This window comes from Pyxicephalus adspersus, chromosome 4 (genome assembly GCF_032062135.1).
Source record: "Pyxicephalus adspersus chromosome 4, UCB_Pads_2.0, whole genome shotgun sequence".
Classification (NCBI taxonomy): Eukaryota; Metazoa; Chordata; class Amphibia; order Anura; family Pyxicephalidae; genus Pyxicephalus; species Pyxicephalus adspersus.
Genome location: NC_092861.1, coordinates 138,240,297 through 138,262,777, shown reverse-complemented (window position 1 = coordinate 138,262,777; position 22,481 = coordinate 138,240,297). Strand labels below are relative to the sequence as shown.

General features: G+C 36.9%; 1 protein-coding gene across 1 annotated transcript in view; it reads left to right on the top strand.

The window, feature by feature from the left end:
• The window catches only part of PLEKHH2 (pleckstrin homology, MyTH4 and FERM domain containing H2), a gene marked incomplete in the record, with an annotated part of 89,305 nt that overhangs the window by 63,079 nt on the left and 3,745 nt on the right, over positions 1 to 22,481 (top strand). The window contains 16 exon segments of the mRNA XM_072409778.1: positions 446 to 532; positions 1,941 to 2,099; positions 4,100 to 4,180; positions 4,546 to 4,725; positions 5,086 to 5,194; positions 6,653 to 6,765; positions 9,203 to 9,382; positions 11,326 to 11,423; positions 11,714 to 11,891; positions 13,209 to 13,364; positions 13,977 to 14,074; positions 15,676 to 15,817; positions 16,751 to 16,884; positions 17,626 to 17,755; positions 19,793 to 19,879; positions 20,238 to 20,372. Of these exon segments, the coding sequence (XP_072265879.1) occupies positions 446 to 532; positions 1,941 to 2,099; positions 4,100 to 4,180; positions 4,546 to 4,725; positions 5,086 to 5,194; positions 6,653 to 6,765; positions 9,203 to 9,382; positions 11,326 to 11,423; positions 11,714 to 11,891; positions 13,209 to 13,364; positions 13,977 to 14,074; positions 15,676 to 15,817; positions 16,751 to 16,884; positions 17,626 to 17,755; positions 19,793 to 19,879; positions 20,238 to 20,372 (2,067 nt within the window).

Here is a 22,481-nt window from a genome sequence, read left to right as displayed (position 1 = left end):
GTAAATAAATTAATTTGCACTGAAAGACAGACTTCGCAATGATTTTATGTATACGCAGTCACATTATTTTTTATAATAATTGTACTTCCAGTTCAGTTTTGAAAGGTAGGTGTTCATAAAAGACATCCACTTGTAATACCCTTGTGTTGCTTTATTTTTTTTGCAACACATAGAATGCTACAGGACTTAAACTCCATTGCACGGTCAGCAAATCCAACAAAAAAAAGCTGTGCCTGGAATGCTTGAGAAATAAAAAACTTGGTATTGAATGGACATTTTGCCGTACAATAATATAATTCTCTCCGTTTGCTAAAGCTGCACATGAATCACGGATCTGTTTTCTACTTTGTTTTGTTGTTTTACGTTTTTGAGAAGCAGCTTTTTGTTTTATAGCTGAAGTTATTGTATAAACTTAGTGCTAAGGTGTTGGCGTTTTCTTTTGCAGAGTGATGTAATCTGCAAGCCTCAGGGTCAGATTGAATTAAATTCCTCCAGTCACATAGTGCGAGGTGACGGAAAGCAGACGGTGCAGGTAAATGACAAATCATGTATAATGTAATAATTTGTAAAGTGTTCTAATTCTCCCTTAAATGATGATAACATATGGCAGCGTTTAGGCTTAGCGTTCACAACCGCACATGGTACATATTATGTAGTCACATTTAAGGCTTAAATCACAGAGATAAGGTTCCCTAATTTATTCAAGTGACTATAATTTTTAAATCTTATTAAAATACAAACACATATACTTATTCTGGGGTGCTAGCTTTGTCAATTGGGCCCATATTGCTTCTGTTTTGTTTTATTGCTTAATTTTATGTTACAGTTTGCTGTATCTCATTATTTTTTGCCCTCTTAGGCCCCAGTTATTTTTTCTTAACTGGTATTACCATTTGCCCATGATTACATTTATTAAGACCTCCGGTTTCACTATACATTTCATCCTTTAGTACAGGGGTCAGCAAACTTTTTTGGCTACTAGGCAATTTCAGGAGGTCAAGAAGGCACGCTAGGCTGGACTCCCTCTCGAGTCCTGTGCTGATGGCTCCGCCCCCCACCAGGAACGCCCCTGAAGGGAAATCCCTCTTCTCTGCAATGCATACGGAGGAGAGGGAATGTCCCCTTACCCCGGCGGCGGAAGTGTTAATGCCGGCCGCAGTAAATAGGAAGGGAGGCATAACAAGGATGCTCAAGAGCCGCCTGCCAGCCGGGATTAGCCCGGATCGACCTGGGGGGCATTAGGCCAAAATGGACTACTGACTCTGGCCTAAAGGCTGGAGTTTGCCTACCCCTGCTTTAGTACGTTCTCCTCAACCAAGAAGGCAAATGTGTTTTCATGGTGGACACTTTCTAGTTTTTTTTTATTTTTGATTAGAGTAGGCAAGTTTTTTTTTATATATATATATATATATATATAGAAAGAGAGAGAGAGAGAGAGAGAGAGAGAAAAACAAACAAACATATAATGTCGCAAATTAACATATAAAGAATGCACAATCCGTAAACATTTATCTAGCTGCAATTCAACAGGGAAATACAACTAAAAAAAAATAAACCAAAAAAAAAAATATTTAAACCAATTGTGGGCAAGTTTTTTATTACATGTTTCTGTTAGGGAGATTTCACCTCACTTCCTGTGCTTGTAAACCCTAGTACTTTGCTAAGAACCTAGTACATATAAACCAGTCATATGGTTTTACGTCTCAGAACACCACATTCATGGTATGTTGCCCTACATTTGATCACACTTTTGATCTATCCACATACAATTGGAAACTCAAAAATTAGTCACTAATGGCTGGTCATCCGCTAATGTCTTTTCATGTTCACTTCGGATCTGATTGTTTGTGTTCTAGGTCCTCCTGTTTGCCCCCTTAAGAGTGCAATTATTTATTTATTTTTTTTGTAGAACCAACTGATTTCCATGTTTCTTCTTTCAGTTGGTGACCGAGAAAAGAACATATTATCTGACGGCAGATTCTCCTAATATCTTGGATGAGTGGGTACGAGTGTTACAAAATGTTCTTCGGGTCCAAGCAGCCAGTGTGCTCTTCACACAGCCGGATGTCAAACCCACTGTGAAGGGGCTCCTCACAAAGGTCAGAAACCTATAAAAGGGCAGATTAGGAGGTGTTCCTAAAGATCCTCTCTACCTATTTCTGATTAACTAAAGGCGTATTTACATGTATTTTCCAAAGCTAATTATTCTTCTACTATTATCAATTTAAAGAGGTTCTCCAGGAAACTGCTCCAATCCTTTCAATGGGCCTGATTTAATAAAGCTCTTAAAGGTTGGAGAGGATACACTTTCACTGATGAAAGTGTATCCTCTCCAGTATTGGAGAGCTTTATTAAATCAGGCCCATTTAGAGAAAGGGCTGTTGGCATAACTTTCCACATTGAAGCAGAGGATTGTTAGATGTCTGAGCCCAGGGCAGATGTTTCCACATACAGTATATCCTTTCAATGGATTAAATTGCGTTTTAGATTCTGCTATATGATCAGTTAACCTTCCTAGCGGTAGCCCAGAGTCACACTCGGGGTAGGTAAACCTATGGGAAGGTTAGTAAATACAGCTTTACCTGATCCGCGTCCCGCACCGTCTATTGCCGCGATCTCTGTCTTCTTTCTTCTTCCTCCGGCGTCTTCTGCATCCGATGAGTCACCGGGGGAGTTCCCGTTGACGTCAGTGCCGTGTACGTTGCCGGTGGGGCGGGGCGGGAAATTCAAAAACCATTTGTATTACATTTAATACAAAATACCTGTACTGAATGCAATATATTGGATTTATATGTGTAAAAGCAGTACATTGTTTTCAAGAACATTTATTTTACAGTATATTAAAAATAGTATGAGTATAATATTTTTTTTTTTTAATTAAAAAATTTTCTTTAAAAAATTTATATAGATTTTTCAATGTACTCAATTTATTTTATTTTGACATGATTTTATGTTTCAAACTTTATTATACTCATACTATTAATAAATTTGTAAAATAAATTTTCATGAAAAACAATGTACCGCTCTTAAAAAAACGGAAATAAATGAACCTCTAGGGAGCTAAATAAAATATAAATAAAAATTTTACATTTATATTTTATTTTTAGCTCAGAAAACTAGGTCAGTTCACTTTATACAACACGTGTATATAGGTCATTTGAAATATGTTTAGACTTGTTCTCTGATTCCTCCATTTATCCCTCTGTGTTGCCTTGTTTGCTGTCCATGTTTGTTTTCAGTAGCAACTCTATGGCTTGTGGCTAAATTTCTACTTTTAGAAGTTCCATTAACAACATGTCTAATCTCAGATAAGGACTGAAACATAAAACAGCCCTCACCTCTTCTGTGGAAGTTAAAAGTGTTAAAAAAAGTTAAAAGTTGAAGCCTGTAAATTAGGAAATGTTTGTCTTCAGTTGTAAGTGGAAAGAGTCTATCCTGGAGAACCTTACAGGAGGCTTTTTTTGTTTTGTTTTTTTTTTCATTAATATTAAGACTGATTGTATTGTATAAAACAAAGTGACAAAAGAGTTGAACAAAATACAAGGATATCCACAAAGTTTAGAGGGTATTTGAATTTGGGAGATGGTGTATAGGTGGATCCCCTTCTATTGTTCATAATAAATACACAAAGTATATTGGAAACATTGGTGTAATCTTTGTTGTGTAGCAGTGTTTAGGGTGATGATAAAACTTTCCCATACTACAAAGAATAGATGTGTTCATGTTTCTTTTCGTTGGGATGTTTCAATCCAATCTTTATGGAAAGATGTATTTTTGTCAAGAATAAGCATATAGTGGGTGGGTCAGGGGATAACCAAGATTGTAAAATTGTTTTCCTGGCAACTGCTGAAATAAGTAAAGCTAGGCGTTTAACTTTTCTTTAATATTGGGTGCCATCTTCCCCAGCAAGGCCAAACACTGCCCATTCCGGTGTGAGTGGGAGAAAATGAAGTACTCCCTATGGAATTATTAAAAAACATTTCCTTATAAGAAGTTGCCAGGATGGGGTTCCAGGATAGTCGGTAAATTTTCCGTGATTTGGTTATAAGAGGTTTTAATGTATCTTCATATATGTTGTTTTTTTTTAAACATTTTATAGGTCAAACATGGATATTCCAAGAGAGTTTGGTGCACGTTGGTTGGAAAAACATTATACTATTTTCGCAGTCAAGAGGAAAAGGTGAGTGAAAAGCCAAGGTCACAGGTTGAAATAGCAAGTCAATTAAAAACCCTACAAATATTTTCTACCAACCTACCTGATGGATTTGAATCTGCATAAACTATCATTTTCAATGGAACAAAATACGTTTTAATTAGGCTTTATTTAGCAAACGTTGGATTACCATCCAGCTTAATTACCATCTAGCCTGTTACACCAGCGTTTGTTCCTACAAGTGGTGAGCAGCAGTATGCATGCATTGTAGGTTAATGGCATAACACGGATGATCATATCTTATCACTTCCGTTGGTGATCTGTTTTTGAACTATGGAGTTGATTTAGAAAATAGGTCAGGCAATTTACATATATTCTGATATTTCATTTAGTTTCCACTGGGACAAATCAAGCTCTGGGAAGCTAAAGTAGAAGAAGTAGACAGAACCTGTGATTCCGATGAAGACTATGAAACCAGTGGACGCAGCCTACTGTCTACACATTACACCGTTGTTATCCATCCCAAAGAGCAGGACCCCACATACCTTCTTATTGGGTCCAAACATGAAAAGGTAAGAGTATGGGTACAAAGGGGCTAGTTTACATTTTTTTCAATGTTGTCATCATCTTGTACTTTAGAAACTTCAGGTAGAGAAATGGAGGCTGCAATGTCTGAGCTACTTGAGTCTAACTGTCTAACTATTATTCTGACATACACATTTAGACTAGACCAGAAGGTTTTTATTGTTGTTGCACATCATAACCTTTTGCAAAAAAAATTACTTTTCCTGGCAAATAGTCTGTACTTATTAATACAGTTGCAATTTAACATGATAATATGAGGCGAAAATGGACAGAAGATGACAAATCATGTTGGTTTATTTGTGAAATATGTTTAATATGCATTATGAATATTTTTGGGTGTATTTTAGGATACCTGGCACTATCACTTAACCATGGCAGCTGGAGTGACAGGGGCAAGTGTGGGCACTGAGTTTGAGCAGCTGGTGTGCAAACTGCTAAGCCTGGATGGCGACTCTTGTAAGTACAGTTAACATTTAAAAACATCACATTTCTTTATGCTACCATAAAGTAGGTAATAAAAGGCAAATTTTATTTTTTATTCCAGTTTTACAACTTTAAAAATGTAGACGTCCCCAAGGATCGTCTGCTGCTCCTTTCTCTGTTAAAGTTGCCATTAAAATATCCAGAGACAAGTGGTCACCCTTGTGTTGACGAGAGTGCATGGCTCTAGCCATTGGCTACAAGCACTGCACTGTAATGATGTTCTCCCCCATACAAGATAAACAATAATTTTTTTGTGCAAGCTAAAACAAAATAAGAGGCAGAAAAACTGCAGATTCTGCTTCTTCAGTTAGATAGTTTTTGGTGTAAGAGTGAGTAAGAAGAAATGTAACAAAAGGAACTTTCCAACATTCACACAAAAAAATTAATAACACTTTTCTGGTTTTTTTTTTTCTGCAGGTAAACATTCTCGAATATCTAAACCAATGTACTCCAAAGTTATTAATTGTTAAACAGATTGGTATAATAGTTTCCCCACTGAATGTTCTATTTGGGGAAAAACTTTTTGAAGTTGGATAAACCTAACTTTCAATGCAAATTATCTGCATTCTAAAGGAGACAAATCTTCCACTTAAAGCAGGACTAAACTCACCTCTTACTTCACCACTGGTGCCAACATCTTCACCCGGTCTTTATCTAAGTTTGGGTTGTTTGCCATCATTATTGGCCAGGCCGAAATGACATAACTCCCAGTGTCATGCACATTTATTCCTAGCACCAGGATATGTCAGGGTCATCCATTGAGACATACAGCTCAATGTATAGTCAACAAAAAACTGCAAACAAGCAGGTAGGTACATACCTTTCTGCAATAAAGAGCTGCCTGCTCACAGTTTTTAGCTTTTACAGTTTAGTTCCACTTTAAAGTATCAAATGTTCCTAGAGTATTCCAAGAGAAAATAGACCAAAAACATTCACACAAATGAGAAAATACTCAATATTCAATACTTTAATTGGATAGATTTGTCTTCAATAATCTGCAGAAATGCCAGAACATTTGCACACTTCAAAGAAAGTTTGCCCTTCGACTACCAGAAGATAATTTGATTTTGCTACTTTCACCCAGCAGAAACGTTCACATCTAATTTAAGGAAATACAATCGGCATCATTTGCACAGGGTATAAATAATCTTTAACCCAAAGAGTCAAAGAGTGTTGCCTTTTTGCACAGAACAAAAATACAAACACTTCCCTTAAAACTGTTACTATTATTACACAGTATTTATATAGTGTCAACAGATTACGCAGCGCTTTACAAAGTCCATAGACATGTCACTATCTGTCCCTCAAAGGAGCTCACAATCTAATGTCCCTACCATAGTCATATGTCTATAACACAGTCTAAGGTCAATTTTTGGGGGAAGCCAATTAACCTAACTGCATGTTTTTGGTTGTTATCATTCTATTATATAGGTTCCCAGGTTTGGAGACATCCAGCATTGTGTCACAGCAAAGAAGCCATAACATCACCTCTCACTACATTACCATCAGAAGCACTGCAGACAGAGGCCATCAAATTATTTAAGGTAAAAACCTTGACTCTGTGTTTTGTAGTATTCTTGATTTAGTACTATAAATAGGCGCCAGTGTTTTCCCCAGGCACTTTTAGCCGGGTGCACTACCCTGCACTTTTATAAGAAACTACCCAGCTGTTTTTGGGTGGTTACTGAAAAGTTGGGCCATAATACAAGGGCCACCACCTGCCTACAGCTTTTTCCCACCCAGCTAAAAAAAAAAAAATCTGGGGAGAATACTGGGCTCCATTCATCCTATGACTGGGGTGAATCAGCCTCAATGCTATGATAAGCATCTATACTGAACTGATATGCTGATACAGAAAGGCTTTTGGTTTTGTGAATGCCTTTAGTAACATTTCCACCATAATCTGGTGTGGCAGATATAAAAAACACAAAGAATTCATCTCTTATAGTTTATATCTCTTATATCTTTAGTAATATATCATTAAATGTGTGCAATGTTCACTTTTTAACAGGATATGGCTACATTGTAGTGATTTTCCAGTTCTCATGCTTTTCAGTCAGGTTATGTCAGGACTGGTTTGAATTCACCCTTTTCACAGCAGCATTCATAATAGGAAATGTGAAACCCGGAGACATGTCATCGGCACACCTATCATAGAAGTCAATGAGAAGCAAACACTAGAGAAGCACAGCTGTGGTAAATCAGTGACATATGTGTTAGAATTATTCTGACAAAAATCTAACACCGGAGCATGCTGGGAGGTCAGGACTGCCTGTAGGATAAGATGTCCTGCACCTCATCCTAAAATAAATTCAGTGCCTGGTAAAGCCTGACACAGGCAGACCAAGATAAGTGGATTCCTCTTCTTACTGACCCTAAAGTGGTCTGGAATCCAGATAATGAGCAGTACTTATTTTTACATGGCCTGTTTTATGTGAACACGATCGTTCGTCGTTCGTTCGTCGTTCATTTCCAACGATAAAAATTGGAAGTGTGTACGCAGCTTAAGTCATCAGCCTATTTGATTTCCTATCAAAAGTAATTTTTGTGCACAAACTGTTAAACCTAAATTTCTTATTGATACTTTTAACTGGCTAAAACGGAAGCAAATACTAGATGTTCGTTATTATGGATTGTATACACTTTAAGTTTGAGATAGATAGATAGATGACAGATAGATAGATAGATAGATAGATAGATAGATAGATTGATAGATAGACAGATAGATATTGTAGTATATATAGTATATATGTGTAATGTTTTGCAGCTGTCATACACTTACTGTAACAATGATTGATTCTACTTAACCTGGACTTAACATCAGGATTTGTGCACATGCCATTTGGCATATGTCCTTTGATAAAAAAATGTTCTGGTTTGTTTATAAATATATCTATTATAAATCTATAAATCCTAATATCAATGTGACAAAGTACTAAATAATAAAATGTGCAAAGCAAAGGCTGAAGAGTGCTGACCTTTGAGCCACCACGCTGCCCATGTGCAGTGTTTTGTATGTTTTTATAGATCATAATTACCTTAAGCATGGATCACAATATCAATGTAACAAAGTAAAAAATTAATAAAATGTGCAATACTGCATTTGTTGTAATAATTCCAGTAAAATGTGTATATTACCAGAAACGCATTTAAGGACAGGCATAGATTATTGATAATGTTGTCTGGATGTCCAGGAGTGTGTGTGTGTTTTTTTTTTTGTTTTTTTCAAAGAGTGGGAGAGTTGGAAAACCCATTTGTAGAGGTCAGGCACCTGCTTGATAGTAAGCAGACGCCTGGCTGTATTTTATGGAGTATAAGGGTAGGAATGATTAGTGGCCACAAGAGGGAGCTGGAGACTTTAGTATGAGCAATGAGCTAATGAATGTACAGTATATGTATGTAAATGGTGCGAGAAGTTCCTTTACTTTATGCAATGTGTATGGTCCATTATATACAAAGGATTCTCATACAATTGAACTCTCTTCTTAAAATCTCACACTATTGAACTGCATTTATTAAAGAATAACCCATAAGCTCTGAAACCCTTAATGATGGGGCTAATCTATAGGGATCCCTATAACCCAACACATTGTCAATTATCTGGAGGAGTCACTTTGCTGTGGTCAGATATTTTCAGGTGACTATTTTACCTAAAATAAGGCTGGCTTGTGGTGGCAGGTCTTAAATCTAACTCCATTGCATAAACAGGAGTTTGTATGTTAATGCAAAATTTATTTTAGACCACACAATAATAGCACAGTGGTCAGACTGAATCTCCAGTGTATGGGACCAGTGATAGGGCCAGCTTAAACTTATAATGATTACTGATTTAAAATTGAATAATTATTTATATTATATATAACCTGTGTTTTCATGCATGCTGTGTTAATAATAACTATCACAATGTGCTGTGTTACTGTTGTTGTGATTTCTTTATTTGTTTGCTATAACTACATCATGAACTGTCACCTCTTTGCACAGACTTGCCAGCTGTTTCTGAACGCAGCGATTGATTCCCCGGCTATAGACTATCACGTGTCCCTCGCTCAGAGTGCTCTCCAAGTGTGTCTCACCCATCCCGAGTTACAGAATGAAATCTACTGCCAGCTCATTAAACAGACCCGACACAGGCAACCACAGAACCAACCAAGTCCTATACAGGTACCCCGACTGTTAGGATCTCATTGAGGGCTAGATTGATAATTAGGCTTTATAGGTTCAAGCCTATCACCTGCAGAAAACCTGTGTTATTGCCTGGTGATCATTTACTGAGTACTGTAAACCAGGAGCCTAAAGCTAGGTACACAGTTGCAATAAATATCATTAGAAAACTAACGACTAACCATTAGGCATGATTATTTTGAACGATCGTATTGTGCACAATTTTGCACATGTTGTAACAATGCGATTGTTAAAATATAATTCACCAATAGTACACACGCTAGATACGATTGTTTGAACGATGCAGGAAGTGACAAGTAAAGGAGAAAGTGTATTACAGAACCATCCACGATCACTGAACGACTGTACACACAACAGATAGTGAACAATAGTGAATCGCTCAATCAGATCCGCTGGGACGGTCGTTTGTTTCCAGCAACAATCCTCGTTTGTCTGCATTGTTGGTCAGTTGTTAATGCACTTTTTTTGTTAACGATTATTGTTTACAACGATAATTATTGCAAGTGCGTACGCAGCTTAACTCCTCCATCACACCAAGCTAAACTCATTCCATACATATTGTAAGCATATCCAGGGCTCATGTTGATGAGTGTTGATTTTCTGCATTTAGAATGTGCATGAAACACAAGTCAAACATAGGTCAGAAAAATTCCTTTAATTGAACAGTTCAGAGGCTGTGTTTGACCTGCTTTGTGTTGTGCTAGAATGTCCTATTGAGGTGTATTTGAAATGCCGGCAAAGCAGAATAAACACACCCTTTTAATGTCCAAAGCTGTGATTGTCATTTATACACATGCATTTGTAACACTAGCAAAATCTTACATTTGAAAGGCTTCCCATCAACATAAACCCCTGTATGAATCACTTCAAATTAAGATGTAATAAAATGTGGTTTTTAAATGGTTATAGACTGTTTGTATCTTAAATGTATTATAAATCTTATTTCAGTAGGTATATATGTTAACCATCTCAGTCATAGAGCTTATGTCATTGAAAGTTCTTTCTTTTAAATGTGTTTGAATAGCAAACCTATTTGCTTTTAAATACCAAATACAAACCCAGAATTCAATGTTTTATCTTTATTTCTTATAAAGTATTAGCTTCACATTTATCCCCCCCTTCAGTGTTCAACCCAGAATTTTTTTCAAGCCGGGTGGGAAGAAATTGTAGGTGGCAGCCCCTGTATTGTGACCCAACTATTCAGTAACCACCCACAAAACAGCCAGGTGGTTACTGAAAGGCGCACCCAGCTAAATGGGGCTGGAGAGAACAGCACCCCTTCCTAGCTTTGCATACTGTTATTATTATTAATAAACAGGATTTATTTAGCACCAACATATTATGCAGTGCTGTAATATGTTCCATGTACTGTTCCATTTAGCCAACGAAAAGCAGCCCAATGAAAAGTAGCAGTCGCACTAAGTAGAGCTTACACAGCTTGGAATGTTTTATGGTCTCCTGTGAAAACTCCAGGCCAATAAATAAATCTGCTCTATTACAAGGCACTGCATGACTTTCTGTATAACTCCCTGTAGCCAAATTTCTCTTAGATGGATGACATCACATTCTCCTCCATGCTTGGATCCATATACTGGATATTTACCTTCTGGTAACTAAAGTGGAGGTTCAGGAATGATGGTGACTAAAGAAGTGATTTTGTGATCTTTGCAGAGGACTTTGTGATCTTTGCAGAAGCTGATCCTGTTTTTTTGGCTTTCATAGGCCTAACACTGGTTTGCTTTAAGATCAAAACAAATCGAAAAAGTATTTGATTACCGTGCATAAGGCAAATCTTTTATTTCTGCATGCACAGCATTGATCATATAAAGCAAACACACTTGCCCATATATGTGCCTACAAAGTAATCATAGTTTGAACTAGGTTTATTGAAGGTTTTATTAACATTTGTTTTTGTTATTTAGGGTTGGCAGCTTTTGGCACTGTGTGTTGGGCTCTTTCTCCCTCAGCATCCGTACATTTGGCTCCTAAACCTTTTTTTGAAGAAGAATGCAGATATCAGGTAACTACACATGTATGCTCTAAATTAATGTACATAAAACTCACACTTTGGGGCCATCTGGATTCAAAACTCATTATCCCTTTCGTGGTTCCTGAAGACCAGATGATCCTTATACATGGCCCATGACTAGTGACACAAGAAGTCCACCATGACTTATTTCAGATTGTGTTTCTGTCTTTAACACGTTTCCATTACCCTTTATGTACCTATGCACTATATTTTTATATAACTGTCTGTAATAGCTGTCTAGTAATTGTGTTAATCTCACAATATACTTGCTTTTTATTTAGAACTGAGGCTGGAAAATATGCAATTTACTGTCAGCGTTGTGTAGAAAGAACACAGCAAAATGGAGATCGTGACGCCAAACCTTCTAGAATGGAAATTTTATCAATTCTGCTACGAAACCCATATCATCATTCTTTACCCTTCAGTATCCCTGTGCACTTTATGAATGGCACTTACCAGGTAAGACCAGGCTCTTCTCCCATGGGATGCCTCAGCATCCTGCCCTCTACTTCTAACTATACAGAATGTATTGAGGAAACTATATTCTGAGCGAAATATGAAAAGTACCATTGCTGACCTCTCCTTCTTAAAAAACGTAATTTCCTGGCTGGCATGCATGTGTGATTATTTCAATGCTTTCAGTCATTAACCACAAACTAATATGCAAACCTCAGATACTTGCAAAGAGTTCTGACTTGATTTTGACTTATTCTGGAAAAGTGACTCAGGATTTAGCGCGGTCAGGAAACTGATATAGCTACCAGACAGCTAAGATTTTTGGAAGCATATTTCTCAACACTAATATTAAAACAATTACCACATTTAAAAATGTTCCAGTAAAATAGAAAGCAGATATCAATACACCACAAGGTTATGCTACACCATGGCCTGCATTTTTTTGACCCATTCATGAAATGTGGTCCATGGTGAGGAGCATGCTGTATGGTGCTTACTGTTCTAAAGGTAGCAGAGAGAATTATGTAATTGAAAAAAAGGCAGGGGCATGACTTACTTGTTACCTGACCAAACTTTCCATTTAGAGTATAATTTTACTAGTGAACTTACAAAACCAACATATTAAAAAGCACAAACATATAAATATTTTTGGACATGCTAAGTCCATACCACTTTTTAAAAATGGACCACTAAAAAAATCTAAACTTCCACAATGAACATAAATACCAAGCAAAACTTATATACAAGAAAGGTATATACCACCACCTGTGATCTGTGTTTCCCATTGATGAGTCTTGGATCTTGAGCATGCTTCATAAGCCCCAAAAACTTCACTGAAATACATGGAGCATGTGTAGCACACCCTGTCACCCAATCCACTAATGTTGACGCTCCGCCAACAGACCTTCAAAGTCTTCATTTCATTTTTAAATATCTTTGCAATGCTTTGCATCAGAAATTTTCTTTCACTCTCCTATAAGACAATAGAATAAAAGATGTACTTTTTATCTGCAGGAACAATATTTGTTTTTTAAGTAACAGTGGCAGAAGTAGAATAAAATGTGTTTTTGAATCGGTTTAAAAAAATATTTTTGCTTATAGATTGCATAGAAACTGAAAAACAATAACACTAAAAAAAAGCCTGAAAAAAATACCAAATACACGTAATGGTAGTTTATTATCTCAAGTAATTATTATCTCAGGTATTGCTGAATAACCAATAGTACCAATACTGTATACTGTACATTGTTATTTGAATTATTTGTTTCTTGTGTAAGTGAACCTGTCATGGCAAACTAACTAGAACCACATAAATTGCAGGTTGTAGGATTTGACGCATCAACAACAGTTGAAGAGTTTCTTTGCACACTTAACCAAGACCTGGGGATGAGGAAGCCTTCCCAGTCTGGATTTGCCTTGTTCTCAGATGATCCCTCTGGAAACGATTTTGAGTATTGCTTACAAGGAAATATTAAGGTAAAAAGGCTCCCAGTAAGCAGGGCCATATTTAAACTGTTCTCATTTCGCTGTCCCAATTACAATGACTGAAAGGTAGTTAAGAGAATTGTTGTTTTTTTGTCTCTATTTATTTAATAAATTTAAGACCAAATGTAGATATAAACTGATTGCATAATAAGTAATGTGTAAGTTTAAGACTCTATGGTTTTTAATACCTCACAGTAAATTACACCTCTTGACAATGACTTCCTCTGCTTTCCTCTCCATAAAAATGTGGCCATATTTCCATAGCTCCCATCTACATTATAGACCTGGTTCATTGATTATTAGATCATGTGAATCTTGGTGCCTGTCTAGTTCTTGGTTGTGTTCACAAATGTCCAACATAGATCATCCACCTACTGCAGCCTTTCATGTCTTGATTAAGATTAAAATTAAAATTTGTACAGTCTGATCATTGGGAGAAGAAACCGATGCAATGCTTCCTTAGTCTGCAGCAGACTGATGACATAACTCCATCCCTAGGCACCAATGTATTTACTCTTCCCCAATATATCAGAAAACCTCTTTAACCAAAATATAAAAAGATGTTACACCACATACAATGTTTGTCATTCTTCTTTTTGACAGATCTGTGACATCATTTCAAAATGGGAACAGGCTTCTAAAGAGCAACTTCCTGGAAAATGTGATGGCACCAGAACCGTGAGACTCACCTATAAGAACAGGTACCTACCTCCTAATATTCTATTTACACATAAATTTGGTAATGCAATTCATGCCCAGGTTTTAGGTCTTTACTGCAAAAACAATGAATGACATCCACAGTACATATTTTAACTGTCCTCTAATCCAAATTCATCTTTTTAACATTACTTCAGTAAAGTAAATGTTTAGGGGCATTCAGGGTGATGTGGCCATGGGGTGGGTTTCTTAGGCTAAGTACACACATGCAATAGGATTTTTCACGATCCTTTCCAATGACAAACTGCATGATGCATGAACGAGTGCTGTACATACAGTGCCATTCTGATCTATAGAGAGGGGTGGGGGAGAACGACGGAGTGGCACCCTGCTGCGATCCCTCCCCTTCACTTGTATTACAATCTTTTATCGTCCATGGATCTGCCAGTATGGTCTTTCGAACAATGGAGGATGAGCACTGTACACACACAAGTTTTTTATCCGATATCAGCCCTGAGATGATTATCGGACAGAAATCATTGCACGTATGTACGTAGCCTTAATCATTGGTTTACTGGTGCGTTAAAGCAGCCTTACCAGAACTAGTTAGCTCTATACAACCACAAAACACCCGTAACTGAAGATCCAACACCTTACCCATACACAATTTGGATGAGAAAAATGACAAGGTTTCTGTGCACCTGACATATTTATACTCACACCACTTCATTACTCCTCTTCCCTAATCTGGTGTAAGATCAATGGTAAATAGTTTCAGAATTTACATGGGATTAATGTCACCTCCTTCTTCACGTGACAGTGTTCAGGTTTGGTTACTGCATTTTGGGAGAGGTCACAGTGTCCCCTATAGCCAGGGCAAGTCTTTTGCATTGGATCCATTATACCAGCAGGTGAGAACAGTGAAGGTGAGTGCAATGAGCCAGGTGGTTGTTACATTACAAACAAGAAGCAGTTCTTTTGAGCTGAACCCTGGGTACAAAATGTTTCTAGATATACTAAATCTATATTAAAAACACAGAGGGTATACACCTTAAAAACACAGACAGTACCATGTCAAAGTAGTGGTGACATTATCACCAGGTCACTAATAATGTGTGCAAAAAACATAGGTGTCGCAGGTACCCAGCATGCTCACCCACTACAGATTGGGGGTGGATACATGACCGAGCAGAAGAAGACAGAGCAGCAGTAACTGGTCTTGATTACCGGTAGCTCCTGCACAAAGGCAAAGTTTTACAATAGAATAATGAACAGATCTGGAAGAGATACACAAAGCACCCATACATTTAAGTAAGGAAGCACATTCTCTTGTGTCTGGATAATATTTGCTTAATCTGAAGTCCAGCTTCAAGTATGTTATTATGCATGTATGTGATACACTTTCTCCTATACATGTCACGTCCTGCATCGTTCAAACTATCGTATCTATCGTGTGTACATTATTGGTGGATTATATTTGAACAATCGTATCGCTACAGCATTTGCAGAATTGTGCACTATACGATCATTCAAAATAATCGTGCATAATCGTTAATTAGTCGTTCGTTTGTACCTAGCTTAACTGTACGATTGATTAGCATTGTTGCATAGGTATGTACCCATACTTTCCTCTTTTGTATTGCAGGCTGAGCTTCTCAGCGCAGGTGCGAGGGGAAACAGAGAGGGAAAAGTTGCTGTTAATGTACCAGACGAACGATAAAATCATTAATGGTCTCTTTCCAGTCAATAAGGAGCTGGCACTTGAACTAGCTGCTCTACTCGCTCAGGTAACTTCTAAAAAAAGGAATTCCGTATACCTTTTAATGCAATTTTCAAAGCAATTACTTATAATGAAGCATTCGGCTAATGTGCAGTACACTATTAACCTGTAATTATACAATTTGAGGTCCCTGTGTAAAGATGGCTTCCTGAGGAGATTTAACCTTCCCTCCATCTCTTTCGTTCTTTTGCTTTTTCTGCATTTTGCAGGTGGATAGCAGATGTAAAGTCAAGGTATTATTAGTGTATTGTTTTAGTGTGTTTATGTGTTCAGTAATGTGCCTAATGTATAGAATAATAGAGGCAAAGTGGTTTAAAAGAAATAAACTCAAGCCAGGTTGAGTTCTTACGTGAATATCTACTCCCACAGAATGTCACAAGATGTCTCCCTTTAAAAGCAGTCAATATACAGCTGGGGTATGTACAGTAAGTCCCTGGAGATACTAAAAGGTTGCTCCTTAGGTCCTTCCTTTAATAAATGACTGATCGTCAATTCATTCCTGCCGCAATAAACTGGTAAGGGATGCCTTTGTTAGTTCACAATAGTGACTGTCTGATCTTATATTCCTGTTTAAACAAAGTCATTTATACAGCAACATGAGTTGAAAAGTTAAAAAATGAAGGGTAGACTGTACGTGTAGGTCAGTGCTTGGTCCACTAAAAGGCTACATATATACAATGGAGAACATTGCAGCCCATATTGTACATGTAGTTACATTTTTGCAGTATATAGCCTATATCAATATTGTCAATTTATTTGGTAAAACCACCACAGGTAGTAAACTTCCCATGTTAGTCAGATTGTATGGAAAATGTTGTTTCATTTCGATTGTTCTCCCCTCCATAATAAAGCAGATATCTTTAATGTGAAATGTAGCACTGCTTCTAAGAAACACTGCTCTATAATAATATAATGGCATTGACCACTTGTCCATCTTCAGGTAGAAAGTGGGGATTATGAGCGACCATTTCAGGCCACAGCGGGTCAAGTAAAATCAAGTCAAGCAGTAAAACAAGCACTGGAGAAATTTTATCCCAAGAGGTACAGAGAAGACTGCACCGAGGAGCAATTGAGGTGGGTATAACTGCACTTGGGCATAGAGTTTTATTAATAAATGGTGTCTGTAAAGTATGAATATGATTTATTTCAGTGCATAGGGCATTAATTGCCAGTACAAAGGAATATGAACTATATAGGAGCCCTAGCAGACATCCTGCTATTATATCTGGCATTTTGTACTAAGCATCTACTTCATTGGGTCTACTACATTTAGCTCTTTATTTCCCTAGGTTCTGTGAAATTCCTAAACTTCCTTTGTCTTCACCCTGATTTTATCATTGCTGGTATGAAGGACATAGGATCATAAGCACAGTAATTGACATCTGTGAAAAATATTCTAGCCATTAGGAAAACCTGAGCAATTATCTTTTTTTCATGTTAGATTTTTGAAAAAAGTATTGCTTTCAAAATTAGACTTTTGGGATTGATTACTTAAAGAAGAATAGGCGGAACAATGTATTATCATTTAAATGAATGAATGTGCTGAAACTCTGGCAAATACTTATATCAAGGCAAAGCTAAAATTATGATTTAAATCATGATTTTTTTGCATGAACATGATTGGATATTATTCACTAAGCTAAGTGAAATTTTTTTTGCAGTGTGTTAATTCACTTTGTTATTGAACAGTCTAAACCTAAATACATCAACCCCATTGCCTATCCTTGGAGCCTTTTGAAGATGGTGAACCTGTGGCTTGCTTCTTTTTTCATATTAACATAAATAAATTATTGATCTGACTTCTAATCTTTTCAGGCAGCTTCAGCAGAGACTGGGGTCACGATGGATGGCACTTCGAGGCCACAGTGCATCAGATTGTGTGCGAATATACCTTACAGTCGCCAGAAAGTGGGCATACTTTGGTGCTACACTTTTCCCAGCAAAAGTAAGTACATTGATTCTGATATATTAGAGTATATGGCTGAAATAAGTGGACACTAAAGTTCAAACTGAACAGAATAGAAAGTCATTTCAGACAATTGTGCCTTTTTCCAACTTTTTGGTTTAATTTGGGGAAGGCCTTTTTGTAATCGACATTGGCATCATTTGATGAGTTTGCTTGGGAAACTCAAATTGTCCTTCTGCCTTTCTGAACACCTTTAAGATGATTTAGATCTAGGCCTTCTCATCCATAATCTGTACCTGGTCTCACAAATAACTGATTGGGCACACATGCACCTCAGAATTTTGTACAAAGACTTCCCAGAAGGGTAGAGGTTGGTATAGACTCAAAGAAGGGCCAACTCCATATTATCACCTATGGACTTTGAATGTAATATCTAACAAATTCATTTAAGTTTGACCAATTATCCAATTAGATCTGTTTATAAAGCAGTGAATCTGACAATCACCATACATTCTCTGGTGAAACAGCAGGCACTGACAACACATCACTTAATGCTGACCTAAACTAAAATTTTTACTTAACTTAAAAGGGTAGACAATTCAAACTGCAACACCGCTTTTTTTTTTTTTTTTAAATAATAAAAGGTGACATCCCTCCCCTTTATGTCTTGATTTTTCAAATGAAATATTTTTTTTGATTTTCAGTTTAGTTCTGCCTTAGGAACACAAAGACTTTAAAGATTCTCTTCTAGATTTGCTTTTTATAAATAGACATAGTGTATCTTGGAGAAAAGAAAGCCACTTATATGTCAGACACATAAGTAAATAGCAGAGTTACAAATAACAAATAACTTGATATGCAAAATCCTCTTTCTCTGGTTAGTAATTTTTTTGGTAAATAAATAACAGGGTATACCACACATTTAGTACAATGCACACACATTTTCTGATTATAAATGCAATTAACTAGGTCACAAACAGTTATTAAAAGTGTGTTCAATGGCCCAAAACAACATGTGCATAATAGGTACTCCAGCCAGTTTTCATATTTTTATGCCCTGACAGTTTATTTTAAATAGAGTTTGATAAAATACATTTACCTGAATTTTTTTTTGGTTGAAAGATTAACAAATGGCGCATCCTTTTATCCTTTGGCTCCCTACTTTTGACCCAAGCTAACCCCCTGACTCCATACCAGATTAGTTGAAATCTGTCAGTGGTGGTTAATGGAATTTGGTACTTTTTTAAAAATGGGCAAGGTTGTGTGCAACACATATGGTGAGTAAAAACTCCAGTGTGCCCAGTAGTGTGTCAGAGCTTCCCAGTGCCCACAAGGCTTTGCCAAAGCTTTCAAGTAGCTTCCATCTAAACCTTCCCAAAAAGTGTCTCATCACCCTGTAGGGGTTTTCCAGGTTTGTAGTGCTCTGCAACCACTGTCACTCCTGACAAAGAATGTGACTGCACTAATAAAAACCAATGACAGACAAATTCCAATAATACGATGCCAATGACATACATAAGTTAATGACATGCTGAAATTAGCAAATACAAGAAAAGTGCAATATATGCACACAATATCAATGACAGGCAGATTTCTGACAAGGCAGATAATACAAAAAACATGCATAAAGAAATAGCAAGTGTATAATAGCAACAGAGATTTAGGGACTGGAGAAGTAGTGTTTGGAAAAAGAAGGAAAAATAGGTATACAGCATCCTCTTCTACAGCATGGAAAGCTTAGTTTGGACCTTATAATGACAAGGTCACTTTATAAATTACCATTTTAGAATAGGAATTCTGTATACAGCTCAATGAAAATGACCTGGGAAATAAGTACCTAGGATCTGACCCTCATCCTTGAAAACTGCGATTTTTTTCATCAAATAAATTGAAAAGTTCTCTTTTATGCTGGAAACCATGTTGTGTTGCATGTCTAGTACACTGGTACTCCAAATTTGTAGGGTAACTCAATAATATGTAATGCTGGTGATACACATATACCCCTGTGTGCTACAATATATTGCTGATAAGGATTTGCTATGACTAATATTACTTTTTTTTTTCATTACAATGCAGCCTGTAACTCCAAACCCTTTTGAAGGTCCTTTAGTCTGGCTGGCAGTACACGAAGATGGAATAAGCGTTTTGGAATATAACACAATGGTATGTCTAATATTATCATTATAATTAATATTAATGCCCTGTAAACATTCCCTTTTGAGTTACCCATATTGTTCCCATGTCTATGTAAATTACATTAAAGCAAATTGAATATAACAGATTAATATAGATTGATTACAAGCTTTTTAGACTTTATTTAACCAAATGTTCTCTAGACGTGCTGCTTATATGTCCCTCCTATATAAGTACATAATGGTTGCCTGATAGTTACTTATTAAGTAAATGCTTAGCTTTTGTTTGAGTCCTTCAGTGCAATAGTTGTTTGAATTAGAAAGGAAAAATAATGTTTTGCCTTTTGTTTTTTTTTTCTTGTCTTCCACCCACTCTTCGGTTTCTTAAGAGGTTGCTGTTGACATACACACACAGGAGTCTAATGACCTTCGGAGGTTATCGTGATGACTTTATGCTGGTTGTTAACACACAGACAAAGGACAAGCCAACTGAAAAAATTCTATTTGCTATGGCGAAAGTGAAGGTAGGTACATTAGCTGAAATACACGCTAGCAGCAGCACGGAGGTAGGCTTTTAGGAGTAAAGTACTCTTCTAGGATCACATATTAAAAGCATGAATTAAGCACCTGCGGCTTAAACAAAGGCATGTTTATTTTCTGTGCTGGAGGTTAGGCGAGGGAGAAAAAGCAATTATAAACTGTAAGACCAGGCGATGTAATTACAAAATGCTTGCTCTTTTGTTCGTCGAGTGGCCACCCTGGGTTCTGGATTTCGCTGGAACAAATAAAATGTTGCAGCCAAAGCAAGAGAAGCTTATTTTTTTCTACTGAGCAGCCCAGATTACTACTATTAAAAATAACAGGAGGAGAAGCACCTGAACAGCATTTTCTGTTTCCCTTTTTAAAGGTGAACCGGAGATACCTGGGCTTTTATTCACTGGATAAGCACATTTAAAAGCATATTAAAGTATATAAATATCACAATTATTAATATTATTAAAAATGTCCCTGGTTGCAATACCTACCTTCACTCTGAAGCTGTCTCCTGCAATGCCTATTCTGGGTTGAATGAAGTCCATTGTCACTTAAGAAAGGTTGTGAATGCAGAGTGTCATGGACCTGGCCAACATCACCATAGTGCCCTGCAGTGTAATGGTACAGAAAAGTACGGGTGTTATCACGTCTGCAGCTTTTTCTGCATCATTAGGGACAAGTAAAGGAATGTGTTCCACCAAGATGGGTGACCCAAAGAGAACAAAGGATAAAGAAAAGGAGTGAGCTCCTTATTGCCCAGCCTGGAATTTGTATGGTATGTGGGAGAGAGAGAGAAAGAATGACAGGCTTTTGAAGGGCAAGACTATTTTTTAAAAACACTAGGATTTATTGGTTAAGGACAAACTAAAAACTTCAACAAAAAATCTCCTACGTTAACCCTAAGCTAACATAGGTACACTAGTCTGATAATCGTAGGGTAGCGGTATAATATTACATCATGTTATGTTAGCGGTAACAAGTACGCTTCCCACCCGATACGTTTCGCCATGCACGGCTTCCTCAGGGGTTTGGGAGACCTTTAGGATTACAATATTATACAGTATTATCAATCAGTATGTTCATTGGGAATATAGACATGTTGTAAAGAATAATAATGCAACAGCGCTTACCTAATAATATTGCTGAAACTTTTTACCGCTTAGGAAACATCTGATGTAAGATTACTAGTTGAAAATGCCCTGATATAAAAACCAGTATCAATTTGGACGTACTAAAGGTAAAAGAGAGAAAAGAGGTGAATCAATTTCCACACTCTTTTTATGGGGAATCAAAGTATATAGGAGTATTATAGTGCTTACTGAAGGCTGGCATGGGGGTTAGGGGTAGAGGAAGGATTGTTTCTGTACGAATATTGACTAGCGGTCTTTGGTCTGGAAGAAATGTATATACAAATATATAGTGTCCAATAAAATGTCATCTGTTTTTAATAAAACAAAAGGGAAATAAATATCATTAGGGACAAACCAGACTAGAAAAGAGGGAAAAAATACCATGCAACATTACATGGCCTGAAGAGAATACTAAAGGTGATTTTAAAAAGTATAACAAAACATACAGCCTAAAGGACCCCCTAGGAGGAGGAAACTAGGAGAAGGAACATTAGAAATGTAAAACTGGGACTTTAATTCACTTACCCAGAATAAGGTTACCTGGAAACATAAGATATACAACGATGTTCTAGACCCACAGCAAAAAATGTACTGCTCATTATGAGTTATCTAATGCAATAATAGGTCAAAAGCTGTTGTATTTTAGACTCCCTCATCATCAAAGTTACACTTAGTATGGAGTAATCATAGGGAGGTAGGTTAGTCAGTAACTTCTCATTCTATTCTCTTTGTAAATTTTAGCTAAGCTTTCAGGCTTATTTCAGCAAAGCACAAATCCCAGTCTCTCCCAACCTTTTTAACATAGGGGAACCTTTGAATAAATTTTAGATCCTAGAGAACCCCTGCTATAATTACTATATACACAGTTCACGGTACAATGGCGTGGTGATCAGTGAGAAGAATGTCACCCTTACAAATAGCCAAAAAGATCATTGGTATCAGTGAAACTGACCTGAGAGGTCCAAATTT